At 44.8% G+C, this 16,715-nt stretch overlaps 1 protein-coding gene across 1 annotated transcript; it reads left to right on the forward strand.

The window, feature by feature from the left end:
* Positions 1 to 351: 351 nt before the first annotated feature.
* LOC128329591 (vomeronasal type-2 receptor 26-like) lies at positions 352 to 13,452 on the forward strand. The gene is made up of 6 exons (XM_053261092.1): positions 352 to 1,149; positions 1,640 to 1,861; positions 5,616 to 5,742; positions 8,791 to 9,686; positions 11,877 to 11,907; positions 13,445 to 13,452. Exons 1-6 carry the CDS (start codon positions 352 to 354, stop codon positions 13,450 to 13,452), a joined length of 2,082 nt encoding a protein of 693 aa, XP_053117067.1.
* Positions 13,453 to 16,715: the final 3,263 nt, after the last annotated feature.

Raw genomic sequence — 16,715 nt, forward strand, 5'->3', positions numbered from 1 at the left:
TTGGAGGAGTGCCTGCCACCACTTGCTGCCTGCAAGGCTGCCAGTACCCTTTCTCTTGTCCACCTCATTTAAATTGTAAAAGGGAATCCTTGCAGGATTCCCCTTTACAAGTATATACCCTGAACCAGTTGGGCCTGGTTTGGTGGCTGAACCGAACCAGGTCTGTTTCGGCTGGACCTGGAACCGAACTGGCCATACTGATTTTGTGCATACCCCTATAATCCACCTACACACAGGTGCTCCTTTTAACTTTACTCATCTCAAAAATATCTTTACATTTCTTTTTAGCTCACATATGGCTCATTTGCCTACAAAGACACTGATATATTGAAGGTTCCTTCTTTTTACCGCATGATCCCAAATGAAGCCCATCAGTATACAGGAATTACCCAGTTACTTCATCATTTCAAGTGGACATGGATTGGGATCTTTGCTGTGGATGATGAGAGTGGAGATCATTTCCTGAGGGCCCTGGAACTTTTTCTTTCACAGAGTGGAATCTGTGTAGCCTATACAGAAAGAATACCAAACCAATTCAGTTTCCACGATATGCAAGTATTTTTAGATATGGCTGGGAATATTCTTCCACCTTTAATGGATAAGAAAGCAAGAACATTTGTCATTTATGGTGATACACTGACCCTCATGGGGTTGTTTACATTAATGATGCTAGCAGATCTTGGATATGGAGAAAATACATCTGTTGGAAAGGTTTGGATTACCACAGCTCAGATTGATTTTGCAAGAACGGCTATTGGACAGGGTTTCAATTTTGCGCTATGTGAAGGCACAATTTCATTTTCGATTCACTCAAATAAACCTCAAAGGTTCCAGTCCTATCTTCAGAACACAAACCTTTCCTGGAGCAAGGAAAATAGCTTCCTCAGGGAGTTCTGGGAGCAAGCTTTCCTCTGTTCATTTCCAAGTCACGGGGTACCAGTATTTCCTGATGCATGCACTGGAGAGGAGAGGCTGGAGAGTCTACCTGGGGTTGTTTTTGAAATGGACATGACTGGACATAGCTACAGCATCTATAATGCTGTCTATGCTGTAGCATATGCTCTGGAGGCTGTGTACTCTTCCAGATCGTACCACAGAGCAATGATGGGAAGTAATGAATTTGAACTTCAAGATCTTCAACCTTGGCAGGTAATGTTTCCACTGTGAAATAACTTTCATTCCATATCAGGTGAATCAGCATGCAACCTTCCCCTCCAGAAATGAATGGTGAAATGGTGTTGTGTACAATATACATTCACAATGTTATACATTGTATACTATTTACATTCACAATACATTCAACCAATAGTTCATAACCATCTGTTTGGCTGATCTTCACTTATGACTGACCCTCACTTGTCACAGACCATGACTGAGAGTATTCTGCCTCTGAAGTTCATGTGGAAAGGGCAGGGAGCACAAACTCTGCCAGGGACATCATGTGAAGACAAAGTTTATGTGACATCTGAACTGGTCTATTATCCTGTTACCCTTGAGGTAATGGCGTATCATTATCTTAATCTTCTTATCTTACTCTTTTGATATGCATACTACTTTTTGAACTTTGTTTCCTTGATAACCAGCATATCAATATTCTGAATACATTATATCTCCTTTATTATTTTTATTTTTCAACTAGCTACATCAATTCCTTCCAAACATTTGGTTCAACAATTCAGCAGGCGAAACAGTGTCCTTTAATGAAAAGAGAGAAATGGTCGCTGGATTTGATATAGTGAATTTCCACCTGTTCCCAAACAATTGCTTATTTAGAGTCAAAGTTGGAAGCCTGGAACCCAATGAAGAGAAATCATTCCTTATTGATGAAAGTATGATCATGTGGCATAGGAATTTTAATCAGGTGTGGATTCTAGAGGTATTTTGAGTATGTATGTCTGTGTAGCAATATGAAGATTTTTGATCTGGAAGCTAGGACTTTCCTGCTATATGCTGATGGGATCTGAGCTGTTGGTGACTGACCAGGAGAGGGATCTTGAGGTCGTGGTGGACAGCTCATTGAAAGTGTCGATTCAATGTGCAGCAGCTGTGAAAAAGGCCAATTCCATACTAGGAATCATTAGGAAGAGGATTGAAAATACAACTGCTAATAAAACTGCTAAATCTGCTGGTTATTACCTTTAATGCCCTGAACGGCTTAGGTCCGAGTTATCTAAGAGAGCGCCTTCTTTTACATGATCCCCACCACACGTTAAGGTCATCTGAGGAGGTCTATGTCCAGTTGCCACCAGTTCGTCTGTTGGCGACGCAGAGACAGGCCTTCTCTGTAGCTGCTCCTGGGCTATGGAATGCACTCCCAGCAGAAATTCGTAATTTGAGATCATTGCTGTCCTTCAAGAGAGCCCTTAAAATGTACTTATTTAGCCTGGCCTTCCAGAGTTTTAAATGATTGTTTTAAACTGTTTTAAACCGTTGCCTTGATTTTCAGGGCTCTTAGCTGTTTTATTGGTTTTATTGTGTTTTAATAGTTTGATTTTAATAGTTAATTTGTTTCAATTGTTTTTATCATGTTGTGAACCACCCTGAGCCATTTTGGAAGGGTGGTATATAAATCTAATAAAAATAAATAAATAAATATTATAATGCCCTTATACAAAATGGTGGTGCGGCCACACCTGGAGTACTGCGTACAATTCTGGTCACCACATCTAAAAAAGGACATTGTAGAACTGGAAAAGGTGCAGAAGAGGGCAACCAAGATGATCAGGGGCCTAGAGCACCTTCCTTATGAGCCAAGGCTACAACACCTGGGGCTGTTTAGTTTACGGAAAAGATGACTGCGGGGAGACATGATAGAGATCTATAAAATCATGCACAGTTTGGAGAAAGTGGAGAGAGAGAAATTCTTCTACCTCTCACATCACTGGAACCAGGGCTCATCCCATGAAACTGATTGCCAGGAAATCTAGGACCAACAATTGGAAGTACTTTTTCACACAATGCATAATCCACTTGTGGAATTCTCTGCCATGAGATGTGGTGACAGCCAACAACCTGGATGGCTTTAAGAGGGGTTTGGATAACTTCATGGAGAAGAGGACTATCAATGGCTACTAGTCGGAAGACTATAGGCCACCTCCAGCCTCAAAGGCAGGATGCTTCTGAGTAGCAGTTGCCGGGGAGTAACAGCAGGAGAGAGGGCATGCCCTCAACTCCTGCCTGTGGCTTCTGGCGGCATCTGGTGGGCCACTGTGCAAAACAGGCTGCTGGACTAGATGGGCCTTGGGCTTGATCCAGCAGGGCTGTTCTTATGTTCATATGTTCTGGTGATCATGTTCTGTGATTATTTTAGTGCCAAAGATAGTGTTCTGAATCTAAAGTAAAAAAAAGATGATAGTCATGAATATATTTATTCCTTACATTATATAAACATTTTAGAATTTATCTGCAAGTTAAACATTATCTTACCCATGTCTTGCTGCAGTCTGTTTTTCTTGGAGGGAGCCAGATAAAATTTCTTCATGCACCAGACCTACACTTTATGGCCATTCTTGTTTATATGTAGCTCGATGATCAGTTTCTTTCTCCAGTCCACCAGTTCTCCTAAGCAAAAGATGACACCCGCCATGTGCCAAAATGTACCAGCAGATTGTTACGGGTAGTGTAGCAGAGTTTCCTGCAGTATTACAGATCCCAACATTCTGTAAAGCAGAGGCAGGAAGTAGCACCATAGAGAGGCAGTATAAGCACAAACAGAGACTGAGAAAGAGAGAGGTCATTCACATAATCAAAGACTGTGCTTGGGAACTGTGTGTGCTTCCAATGTTCACTTGTGTGGAAGCTAGGTAGGAGGACAACCTGGAGATAAGCGTTTGACCTCTATTCCTTCTAACCTTTATACTGCTGCCACCAAGTGCCATCCCCCCACCCCGCCAAAAAAAATAACAACACCCCAAAATCAACCCTCAGTAACGTGGAAAGGCAGTAATGTGGAAAGGCAAGGGGTGGAGACAATCAACAAGCTTCTAATTGTTTTTTTAACAAGAACAATTACTTTTAGAAAAAGTGGTTCAATTAAATTTTACTTTTGCAGCAAAAATTAAAAAAGAAAAGAAATACAAATCCAAAAGAGTTACGAACAAAGCAGGTCAGGGAAAATAAAAACTGGAAAAAATGTCTTTACTACCTGACTCTGTACTGGTCCCTACTCTGTCCTCTGTGCTTTGGTGTCAGCTTCTGGCTTGCTGGGTGGTTCTGATTACAGCACAGGTCTGGGGCTCAATCCAGCCTGGCTCTTCTTTTTCTTCTTTGTGATTTCAGTTGGGTTTCTCCCACCAACAGATTGACTTCCAGGACTGGCTGAGGCCAAGGAGGGTTCTACAGGGAGAGTGGGTGGCTGGATCGACCACCGACATGATTACCATCATGGAAAACTGGTAGGGGCTGTGGGGATTGGGATGCCCAGCCCCCCAGAAGTCACAGGATGCCCTGTGCTGAATTATGGGGGGACCCCCGAGGCTTCCATTCATTGGAAGAGGGACCCCCTTACAAATCTCTTCCCCCCCAAAAAAAATCAACTTTCAAAATGCTAAACCAAATAAAAAACAAGAATGAACTTTTGGCCCTGCCAGCCTCTCCAGGCACAGGGATTTGCAACCACAGAATCCTCTTTCCAATAATGCATAGGTTTTAAAGAATATCATATAATACAATTCATTTATCAGGGCTTATTTACAAGAGGTTTGGGAACATTAATATACTATACAATGCAGGGGCTTATTTACAGAAATCCAAGAGGTCTAGGCCTCGTTCCTTCACAAAAGTTAAGAAGAAACTCTGGTTAGCTATTCTTCCAATCTTCCTTACAATCACTTCTACCCAGGTTTCCCCCTTATCTTGGCTCCTCACAAATGTATATTGGGAGCACACACAGATTCCAACCTGTGTAGAACACAGAGAGGCTCTTCTCACAATCTGTGGGAAGAGCCTGGGGAGGGTTTGCGAGGAGAGCAGACTAAGGCTGCAGGAAGTCCTGCCTGGGGGGCCACTGCGGCCACCCACACAACAGCCAGCTCCGTCATGGAGCTGGCGGGGGCTGGGGTGTTCGGGGGCTGTGCAGCGCACAGGGCATGCTGGAGAGACCCGTGAGCCAGGAGGCTGCTTTCCAGCCTCCCGGTTGGGGGTCTTCTCGTGTGTTGCTGCTGCATGGAGCCATGCCGCGGCTACTCACAATTCGTTAACCCCGGTTAGTGGAGCGATCGCTCCGCTAACCTGGGCTAAGGGGCAGGCTACTCAAGCAGGCTAGCAGCTTGTAAGCCACCAGGCTCACCTGCGAGCCAGGTGGTTTACACGAGCAGCAAAAATCGGGCTAGGATAGGAGAGAGGGAGCAGCTCTCCTAGCTGCTCGTGGGAATAGCCTCAGATCCATATTGTGTGAATAATCTCAGAGACTGGTAGGGAACAAAAGGCTTAGTAAATAAGTTAAATTAAATGTTGCTATTAAATACTGTAATATAATTAACAACTCTGGAGCTATTTGTTAATGATTAAACAAAAGAGTAAACAACAGTACCATTTCTGTATTCTTCTGTGACAACTGCACACTTGCTTCAAGTCTGCTTTCTCCCATCCTAAACTCCACTTGTGTTTGATGATAGGCACTGCCCCTTTCAGTCTGTAGTGACTCCTGCCACCCTGGTTTTCAGAAGAGAAGGAAAGAAGGGGAGAAATTTTGCTGTTATGATTGTGCTCCATGCCCAGAAGGGAAGATTTCAGACCAAATGGGTAGGTAATGTATAGGTGAGTAGTATTGCAAGAAATATTCAAACTAGGGCTGTGCAAACAGGTTAGATGTTCAACATATTTGAAGTCAAACCTATTCAGTTTGAAGGTTCGGGGTCGAACCAAACCATCCCCTGTTTGGTCCAGCCGAGGACTGAACACCCCCAATGGTTCAGGGGTTCGCAGACTTTACTTTAAAAATATTTTCCACCTTTCCCCCTTTGGGGCAGTTGTTGGAGGCAGGGGGGTCTGTAGAGGTTCCCCCTCCCCCCGCCGGCCTTCCTTGCAGCCCAAATCAGCCCGTTCGGCCAGCCCCTTCCTCCACCGGCATGTTGGCTATTTTGGAGGCTGCCTCACCTGCACAACTGGCCTCTGTGTGGCTTGGGTCACGCGAGGCCAACTGTAGGCTCAGAAACTGAAGAGCTGGCTGAATGGGCCAGTTTGGGCTGCGAGTAAGACCAGTGGGCGGAGGGGGAACCTCCACAGACCCCCCCCCCCGCCACCTCCAACAACTCCTCTGAAGGGGGTAAGGTTAAAAAAAATTATTTATTTTTAAAAGGTGTGTGAACCCCCTCAGATTGAAGCGAACCGGGGGTTCAAAGGGGTGTCAGACAGAACTGGCATGGTCTGGTTCGAGTCCGGTTCAGACTAGAACCAAACCTGGCCAGCTGGTTTCATGCACACCCCTAATTCAAACATAGTAATGGTGATCATATGTGAACCAACCTGTAGCTGAGGACAAGCGATCACCAAAGCTGAGCCTCCTCCTGGCACTGCTGGCTCTTCCTCACCTGGTATTGAGGAAGGCACAAAGGGATCGGCTGGGCATTCAGCAAGAGGTTGGCCATGAAATTGGTTGAAGGAGCACTAACCCGTAAATGCCTCAGTCTTTGTGGATACAGAATGGGCAGGTCATACTTTTTGGATTTTCAAGTAGGTTTTTGTTGCTTCCTGTTATATTGGATGGATCTAGGAATTGGTTTTTCCCCTCACTCCACTCTCTCCACTCCACTTTTAGTTAGGTAATTTGGTCACAACTTGCAAATTCATGTTGGGTAGGGAGTAGGTATGGCATTGAGTACTCCTGGACCTTGACCTCACTCTGGTATCTCAGGTGGAGGCCATGGCCAAGAGTGCTTTCTGTCAGCTTTGGCTGATTCGAAAGCTGCACTTGAAGTGGATAACCTCTTGCACATCCTTGAAGAGGATGACCTCAAAACAGTGGTGCATCAGCTAGTAACCTCCCGGCTTGACTATTGCAATGCGCCCTACGTGGGGCTGCCTTTGTACGTAGTCCAGAAACTTGTTAGTTCAGAATGCGGCAGCCAGATTGGTCTCTGGGGCAACCCGCAGAGACCATATTTTTCCTGTTTTGAAACAGTTACACTGGCTGCCAGACAAAATACAAAGTGCTGCTTATTACCTTTAAAGGCCTGAATGGCTTGGGTCCGAGTTATCTTAGAGAACGCCTTCTTCTACATGATCCCCACCACACGTTATGGTCATCTGAGGAGGTCCATCTCCAGTTACCACTGGTTTGTTTGATGGCGACTCAGAGGTGGTCCTTCTCTGTAGCTGCTCCTGGGCTGTGGAATGCACTCCCAGAAGAAATCTGCAATCTTAATTCTTTATTGACCTTCAGGAGAACCTGGCTTGGCCTTCCAGGGTTTTAATTAGTTTTAATGGTTTTAATGTTCTAAACTCATTTTCAGAGTTTTAATTGTTCTTATTGGGTGTCATGGCTCAGACTTCTGACTCAGAAGAGTCAGAGGAGGAACGGGAGGATTCGCCTGCTAGTGAGGGCTCAGAGGCACAGCAACAGGATTTGGCAGGGAGACCAGACTCTGGAGCTGAGGATTCGGAACAGCTGCCAGACATGATTTCTGAGGAGGAGAAGGCTGGGATTTCACCTGTCTTGAGAAGATATCTCAAGAGGAAAGCTCAGTGGGAGTCATGCAGGTGCAAGAGATCACAAAAGAGGAAGCAGAAGGGCTGACTCAGGGAAGCCTGATTGGCTGCTGGTTCTCTTGAGCCATATATATTTAGCAATCTGTCAATTGCTCAGATGCTGTTAGCAACTTTCGCTGACCACTGACCATGTTCTATTTTTGCAGTCTCAATTTTCCAAGTTCCAGTTTGAACTTTATTCTGTTCCTTCCTGCTCTGTGTTTCTTCTTGTTCCATTAATTCCTAGCTTCTGGTGTCCTTTGTTCTTTTCCATTCCTTGCTTTGTTTTATCTCAGTTATTACAAAGTTATTGTTAGAGGGGGATACCTAGTTCAGTTCAGGGGATTTGATTCATTTACTATTTTCTTTGTGAGTCTTTTGTTTTCCTTCATGCAGCTCTGCTGCTACTTTCTGTTAACTCACTGGGAGGGGGGACGGTGTTGAAGTGGGTTGTAAATCCTATTGGGTGAGCCAAGCTTACAGATTTATGACATTGTTTAATTGTTTTTTAAGGTGTTTTAATTGTTCATTGGTGCTTATATTTATATTTTGTTTTAATTGTTGTTGGTTTTAATGGTTTGTGTTTTAATTGTAAACTGCCCTGAGCCTTTTCGGAAGGGCAGTATAAAAATCTAATAAACAGATAGATAGATTTCCTGGTGAGCACCCTTGAGCTGGCTTGAGAAAGAGATTGGGGGGTAGTGCTCAGAAAGAGGTGGTGGTGGGTGGGTGGTCCTTAGAATTTTGGGGACATGTGGCTATTATTGGCACGCATCCCTGCTTCCTGGCTTCACCACCCTGAAAGGAGGAAAGGGGTGATGAATCAGTGAGACCTTCAAAGGGGACCTGATGCTTTTTGGTTTGGTTGGTGGGCTTTGAGCCAACTGAAAGCAAAAATTGCATTGGTGATGTATCAAAATCTAATGGTTTATTGTATTTGCCTTCCTATAGATTTTATGGGAAGGGTGGCTTTGTCTGACCTCTTGCCATAATTCATAGTTCCCTATGGAGATTGATTTTGTAATAGAAGTGAGTCATGAGGTAAGTAAGCACCACTTCGCCCATGAACTGATATTGTAACAATGCTTCTCCCCGCCCCCCCAGATATGGCTGATTGTAGGCAATGTTCGGAAGATTGGTATCCAAGCAACAATCAAGATCATTGTATTCCCAAATTTATAACCTTTCTCTCTTATGAAGAACCTTTAGGGATCTCTTCAGCCTCTGTGGCTGTTTCTTTTTCCCTGGTCACAGTCTTAGTGCTAGCAACTTTTATCAAGCACAAAGATACCCCCATCGTCAAAGCCAACAACCTGGAAATCACCTACACTCTCCTCATCTCCCTCCTGCTCTGCTTCCTCGGCTCTTTGCTGTTTCTTGGACAACCTGGAAAAGTGACCTGTTTTCTCCGGCAGCCTGCTTTTGGCATCATCTTCTCAGTGGCCATTTCTTGTGTGCTGGCCAAAACCATCACTGTGGTTGTCGCTTTCATGGCCACCAAACCAGGGTCCAGCATGAGGAAGTGGGTGGGGAAAAGAATGGCCAACTCCATTGTCCTTTCCTGCTCCCTTATTCAACTTGGTATTTGTGTGGTGTGGCTGGGAACCTCTCCCCCATTCCCAGATTTGAACATGCACTCACTTGCTGGAGAGATCATAGCAGAATGTAATGAAGGGTCTGTCAACATGTTTTATCTTGTTCTGGGCTACATGGGACTTTTGTCCATCATAAGCTTCACTGTAGCTTTTCTTGCCAGGAAATTGCCAGACACCTTTAATGAAGCCAAATTCATCACCTTCAGTATGCTGGTGTTTTGCAGTGTTTGGTTGTCTTTTGTTCCCACGTACCTCAGCACCAAGGGGAAATCCATGGTGGCTGTGGAGATCTTCTCCATTTTAGCCTCTAGCACTGGATTACTGGGTTGCATCTTTTCTCCTAAATGCTACATCATATTGCTAAAGCCTGAGCTTAACAAGAGGGAGCAGCTGATAAGGAGAAAAATTTAAAGACAACATGACTCCTCTTTATAATTTTTATTCCTGTGATGTCTTTGACATGGTGACAGTGGACCTGTCTCCATATCCTTATTTAGATATGAGGTAATAAATGCATACAGATGATTTGACACATTTACACTGTTTGTGAATGATTATACGTTTTCCTATTTAAAATGATTGGGTGCAGAACCCTAACATGCAGGTTAAAAAATAGAAATAGTTGATAATTATAAATCCTTCCAAACCCTACAAGAGGAGTTCCTCTTATCCCCCTCAAGTTAATGCCAGACTATGCAATTGAAATATAGTGTATCTGCCCAATTCAGACCATACACCTTTGTGGCCCTGGTTACTCCAGATACATTAGTGCATGCCATTAAGATGTCATCTCTTCCAAAACTAAATAAATATCTATATGCATGGAGAGATGGATCCTAGCATGGATATACTTAGGGAGAAATGGAACCTGAATCTCACTCGTAAATTGTCAACTGTGCAATGCCATGATATTTTAGGTAGTGTTAAATGCAGCGCAATGGATCTGAAATTGCATCTAATCCAGCGGAAGGTGATTTTCATGGCCTTTTGGACCCCTCTGCATCATACGTGGTTAACATTGGCCTTAAATAATAACTGCAGGAGATGTAATAACCCTCATTCTATTTAACACATATGTTTTGGGAGTGTCCCACAGTGCAAGGCTTTTGTAGGGAGGTTACTGAGCATATTAATTTAGCGATGGATTCATCTCTTGCACTGAAGGATTTGAATGCAATACTGGGGTATATCCAGCCCACTGGGGGCTAAAACCAGTTTCTAAAGAATTGTCATGGAGAGACTTGATAGTAGCCAAAATATTAATACTGTGGCAATGGAAATCTTCAGCTTCCTTATGCCCCCTAGGATTGAGGAATGGGTACACAGCCTGCTTGAGTTAGTGGGACATGAGAAATGGGCCCCCATAAACAAACCTGGTTGGAATTCTGGGGAAATTTTCTTGAATTATTCTTAGAATAAAAACATTTGATTTAAACAAACAAACAAACATAACTCCCAGGCATTTGGGTTCTTCTGTCAGGACCTGAATTTCATCTCATGTGGAGGCTAGATTATCAACATTGGGAGTAGGATATTTTTGGTAACGGCCCTGCGTTCTGGAACTCTTTTTAAAATGTGACTTATATAGCCTCCTCCCTGCTATCTTTTTGAAAATGCTTAAAAGTTTCAGAAAAACGTAAAAACGACTGGTTGAGATCCTGAATGGCCATTAAGTTTTGTTGTGTTGCATTGTTTTATTGTCTGGTTTTAGTTTGTATTGCTTTACATCGGAACATAGGAAGCTGCCATATACTGAGTCAGACCACTGGTCTATCTAGCTCAGGATTGTCTTCACAGATTGACAGCAGCTTCTCCAAGATTGCAGGCAGCAATCTCTCTCAGCCCTATCTTGGAGAAGCCAGGGAGGGAACTTGAAACCTTCTGCTCTTCCCAGAACGGCTCCATCCCTTGAGGGGAATATCTTACAGGGCTCACACTTCTAGTCTCCCTTGCATATGCAGCCAGGGTGGACCCTGCTTAGCTAAAGGGTCAAGTCATGTTTGCTACCACAAGACAGGCTTTCTTTTTTTATTTGATTTCAAAGCTACTGCTGTAGAATATTTTTTATGAGCAGTGAGTAGAAATTTAAATTTAAAGAAAAGTCAAGAAAATGTGCTATTGAACATATTATAAGTAAACATACTATAAATAAAAATGTGAATAACTTCAGAAGCTTTACTGTTAAAACAAGAAAAAATGCTGCACACCTCCACTCCCTAACCTCACCTAATTTCCTCAGGTGAATCATAGTTAAAGGTTACTGGGTCTCCACATCAGCACAGGGCCCTCCTTTCCAATTTTGCCCAACCAAGAAGATGGGGGAGAATGAAAGTGGGGAGAAATGGGATGGGGCAGTATATCATTCTACCCCGAGGAAGTCCATTTTGGAATGAAGGAACATTGCAGACACTCTCTTCATAATGTACTGTATCAGGGACTTAGCAAGGTTGGAGTGGGCCCAGAGACAAGATTCTAAAATGCCACACCCTCACTGAAGCTCAGCTCATGAGGTAAAGAAATCTTAAGTGAGGCTGGATAGTGGAAACAAAAAGCATAGTAAAATTTGCGCGCGCACACACACACACACACACACACACACACACACACACACACCTCTCTCTTCTATGTGCCAAAATAGAACATCATCCTAAATTATTTTTAAAAAGGTTTTGTAAATTGTGGATGATGCAAGTCAGTTAATGGTACTAGAGAAAGACATGCTGTTCTGGTAGCTCCAGGTCTTAACACTCACATCAGTTTTGGAAGATGAATTCAACTGAAGGAAGCCTGGGCGGTTGTGCGGCTGGGGGAGTCAGTCACTCCCTTGTGTCTCTTCTTCAAGTGGCAGGTGTAGAGGTGTTGCAGGCTGCCAGTCCAGCCAGATCCATCTCGCAGCCCCTGGGGGGTGGGAGTCCAGAGCTTGTGTCTGAGGACTCCATGGAGGAAGTGCCTGTGCTTTCTGGTCCTTCCTAGGCCAGCACTGAGGGCAGTGCTGGTGGCGTGCCCGAGAAGGAACCAGCGGGGGGGGGGGGACACCTGCTGGGCCAGACCGTGTCGCAAAAGCATCCGGCAGTGTGGCCTGGGATCACTTCGAGCTTTGCGCGGTGATCCCAGCCATGCTTGTTGCACTCACTTCAAGACACGTGTCAGCAGAGGCAGGGACCCTAAGCACTTCAGCATGTCCAGTCTGCTGGTGCACTTGCAACAGCGACACATGGGTCTGGTGGAGACTTCTGCTGGCAGCAGCGCTAGGTCGCCATATGCAAGTAGCAGTAGCAGCAAGATGCAGCCAGTGGCTCCTGCTCAGAGGCAGGAAAAGCTAGCTGAGCGGTGGGTGCATCCTCTGGGCAAGCGGTCTGATCACCCAAAGCCACATCTCATAACCTGAGCATTGGGAAGATGATTGCTCTGGATGTCAGCTTCCGCCATCTGCTCCTGCTGCTTGCCCCAGAGTACAAGACCCCCTCATGCACCACATTCAGGAAGAGAATGGTGTGCTCCTTGTGTGGGACTTTTATTTACTCTAAGTCCTTTTAGCACTGCACCACCATCAACAAAGTAGCCCCAGGAAGCGGACGCAGACACCAGCTGGTTTTACTCAATCAAGGATCCATGTTTATTATAGCCAATTAAACAGCAAGTTAGCTTTTAACTCATACACACACACACACACACACACACACACACACACACACACACACCTAGCCCCACTCCAAAGGTGATCAGTCTTTGAAAGGGGTGTTGGAAGAAGCGTAGAGGCCTCAATTGGGATGGTGGTGCTTCTCAGGGGTCTTCTGGTTTCCTGCCTGACTTATAAAGGGAAGTTTCCAGTCCAGTTCCAGTTGGTACATTTGCAGTCCACTTTCATCTCTGTGATTACAAGACGTACCCATCCTGTCTCCTTCAGCTCTTTCTCCTTACAATGTCACTGGCAGCCCCCACCCGGTTCTCACCGATTCTTCAGGCCTTTGGCATCTTTCCAAACATTGTCTGTGTTAGAGAAGGAGTGAGGCTAGGGGCCCTCTTGATGCTACTCACTCATGTGTTCCTTCATACATACCATTCGTAAGCACTACCTAAGCATTCAATTTGTCAAGATCACATGGCTCATTGGGTTACAGAAGTGAGCTAGTACAAATTGATACATTGTTTCTTATCTCTAGATTACTAAAACTGGAAGCTCCTTGCGGAACTGGTCTTGCTACTCGAGCTGTTCCATTCTGCCACAAACAACTTGTGTACAGAGGCAGGCATCTTGAGCCAGGCTTTGCCTGTGGCTTATCTCCTCAAGAAGAACCTGGCCAAGCACCAGTGCACTCTGAGAACTGAGGACACAATTGCCCTGGCAGGTCGGTTGAGGACTGGGGTAGTTGAGAGGCTTAAGAAACCCTTGGCTTCATCTGCATGGCATGTCCTGGCATGCATCTGTGACCCAAGGATGAAGACAAAAGCTGTGCCCCCTTGGGAGCAGACAAAGTGGGTTTTGTCAGTATCTGGCCAACAGGCAGGGAAGTTCATGGTATCAAATGGAGCTGCAAAAAAAAAAAAAATGGCTTGGACACAGTTCTTCTTTATCGGGCTTGGCTGCAACCTGTGGACAAAGAAGTTGACAAACGTTGCTTTTCAGCAGTGAATAGAAAGCTGGTGACGTAATTTATAGCACAAGCCGAGAGCACCCAGCTGGCAGGGATTCAAGGCTTATCAGCCCTCTGCAAGAGGCGTTTACTCCTCCTGATAGTTTCCAGCTGAATTCTCCGCCTTGTGATCCGCCTCTGTTGTGGAGTCAGTGGGGGTTGCTTGCATAGCTCCTCTTCTGATTGGTCCGTCACGGTTTCTGCTGTCTCAGGTTGTTGTGCCTGCTCTAAATCATCAGCTGGATCTGCCTCAGCCGTTTCTTGGAAATTGACAGCCGGGCTCTGCCCCTCAGACACCTCTGCATCGACTGAAAAGTTGACAGCTTCCCCTTCCTCCTCGCTGTCTGAGACCGAGGGCGTGACAGGTTTGTTTTTTCTGAGGTGTTCTGAGTGTAGAATTTCTGGTGGCATATGAGATTTTAGGTGGAACACAAGAATCCACTCTCATCTGCTACCAGAGAATCTACACTCAGAAACCACAAAACCCTGTACCCCATGGGCTTTTGGGTGTGGAGGTGGCTGGCACTCTATGTGCACCACACCACCACTCACTCTGGGCCACCCCATTGCCCCCCAAGTGGAGTTATGGAGCTGGTGAAACCTTCATTATTCCTTATGGGGGAAAATCGTAAACATACGTAAACTTCATTAAATCATTAAAAATCAGCCCTCTCCCCAATTCCTTCAAAAAATTGTGGTAGCTTCCTTGCCCCCGCTGGGCACCACCACCCACCACACCCTGCTGTGGGCACACATTTTCCCCTGACATCAAGCTATACCTCTGCTGCAACCTCCATTATTCCCTATGGGAAATATCTGAAATGCTTGCAAATTTTAAAAATTCACCAAATATCAGCCCTTTCCCCAATTCTTTTGAAACTTTTGTGGTAGTTTCTACTCATTGGGCACTACAACCCTCAACCAATCTTTTGGCCCCAGGACCCATTTTATAGTCAAAATTAGTTCAGATTCAGGTTTGGATTAATTTGGATCCAAATTGAAATTGGGGGTTTTCAGGAGGCTTAATTTCAGACAAAATCTGAAATGGGGTGTTTAGGATTCAGTCCGAAACAAAATAAAAATACAAAATGCACAACCCTATTTACCAGTAGTTTTTTGGAAATGTCTCCCTTCTGGCTTTGTATATTCTGAGCCCCTTTAGGGCAGGAAATCATGTCTTTTATCTACTTTTTGCTTTGCATCCCACCTTTTGGACCTTTTTGCTTTAGCAGCATATCATTTTCCAACATAATAAATTTCTCCGTAGACAAAAAAAGAAGCAGGGGTGGTAGTGGTACATATATGTATTGGTCACATTAAAGAACCATTTTAGAATTCATTTGCAAGTGAAAAATATATTCACCATGTCTTGATTCAGTTTTTGAGATCCCTGAGGGCACTGAATGAAATTTCTATCTGCTTAAGGGGGGACTGCATGGCCAACCTTATTTGAACTTATTTGGGTCATCAATAAATCAATAGATCATTTCTTTCTTACTTTGCTGTTTGCTGATATCATGAAGACAACATTTCTGTCTCTATTCCACCAATTCTCCTCAGCAAAAATAATATCTGCATTGAGCCAAAACATACAGATGCATTGTTCATTGTCTCATTCCTGCATTCTTCCATGCCAACTGGACACTTGCTGCAAGTATGGCAGAATGAATGGCCCCTTTCTCTCTGTAGTGACACATGGCACCCTGTTTTTCTGAAGAGAAGGAAGAAAGTGCAGACATTTTGCTGCTATGATTGGGCTCCATTCTCATAAGCAAAGATTTCATACCAAATATTGCACCAAATATTCTAACATAATAAGGATGATCATATGTGAAACGGCCTGCAGCTGAGGTCGACTATCACCACACCCCAGCCTCCTCACCTCCACCAGTTCCCCAAATCATCTTTAGTCTGTTCTGGGTGGTGTGGTTTGTGCCCTCAAGAACCTACGTTTTAAAAAATAATAATGCTTAACTTGCGGGTGGGGGGGGGCTCCAAAGGATTGTAGGTCCATGCTCCAAAACGACCTTGGTGCACCTCTGAACGTATTGTATAATTGCCATCCATTCAAGGTGTAGCCTTTCTGGCTGTAGTATCCAGCTCACTTAGGAACTGCTACAGAGGGAACAACCCAAGACTATGTGGCAACCTCTCTTCTTCCTACCTTCCCCATCAAGCAATAGGAATTTTCCAAAAGGCCGCTGAGTCCCAGGAAGCAGCTCCTTCAACTCCTCATTGGCAAAGGGTAGGGTTTGTTATGGCAGGATTGTCTTCTCTTCCTCCAAGCCTCCTATGGTGGGAAGAGAGCTGCTGCTAATACCACATTCCCTTTCCCAGTTACTTATAGGGAGCGGGGCAAACTTCCTGTCCGGAGGGATGTGGCTAAAAGTCAATGGGTGCCCAAAAATCTGGAGGCAGAGGTGCACCTAGGTAATTATGGAGTCTGGACTTAAAGGCCTATGGAGGCCCCCCTCCGTGCAAATCAAGCATCATCATGACCATCTGGGTGAACATACCACCCAGGACAGACTAAAGATGATTTGGGGGGGGGGGCAGGGGTTGAGGAGGCCCTGGACTTTGACTCCAAATTCCAGGGGTAAGAGCTCCTCTGTCTGGAGGAGATAAGAAATGGACACCATGTCAATCAGGTAAGATAAACAGATACTCTATGTGCCTTGGGAAGGAGAAGTGAGCATCCTAGTTAGCATGGAAGAAGAGGGTATGTGTGCCCAGTGTGCCATGAGGGGATGAGAGATAGGCAATTTTTTGGATAGTAAAGAATGAAGGAGACCTGCAGTAT

Source organism: Hemicordylus capensis, chromosome 6 (assembly GCF_027244095.1).
Source record: "Hemicordylus capensis ecotype Gifberg chromosome 6, rHemCap1.1.pri, whole genome shotgun sequence".
NCBI lineage: Eukaryota > Metazoa > Chordata > Lepidosauria > Squamata > Cordylidae > Hemicordylus > Hemicordylus capensis.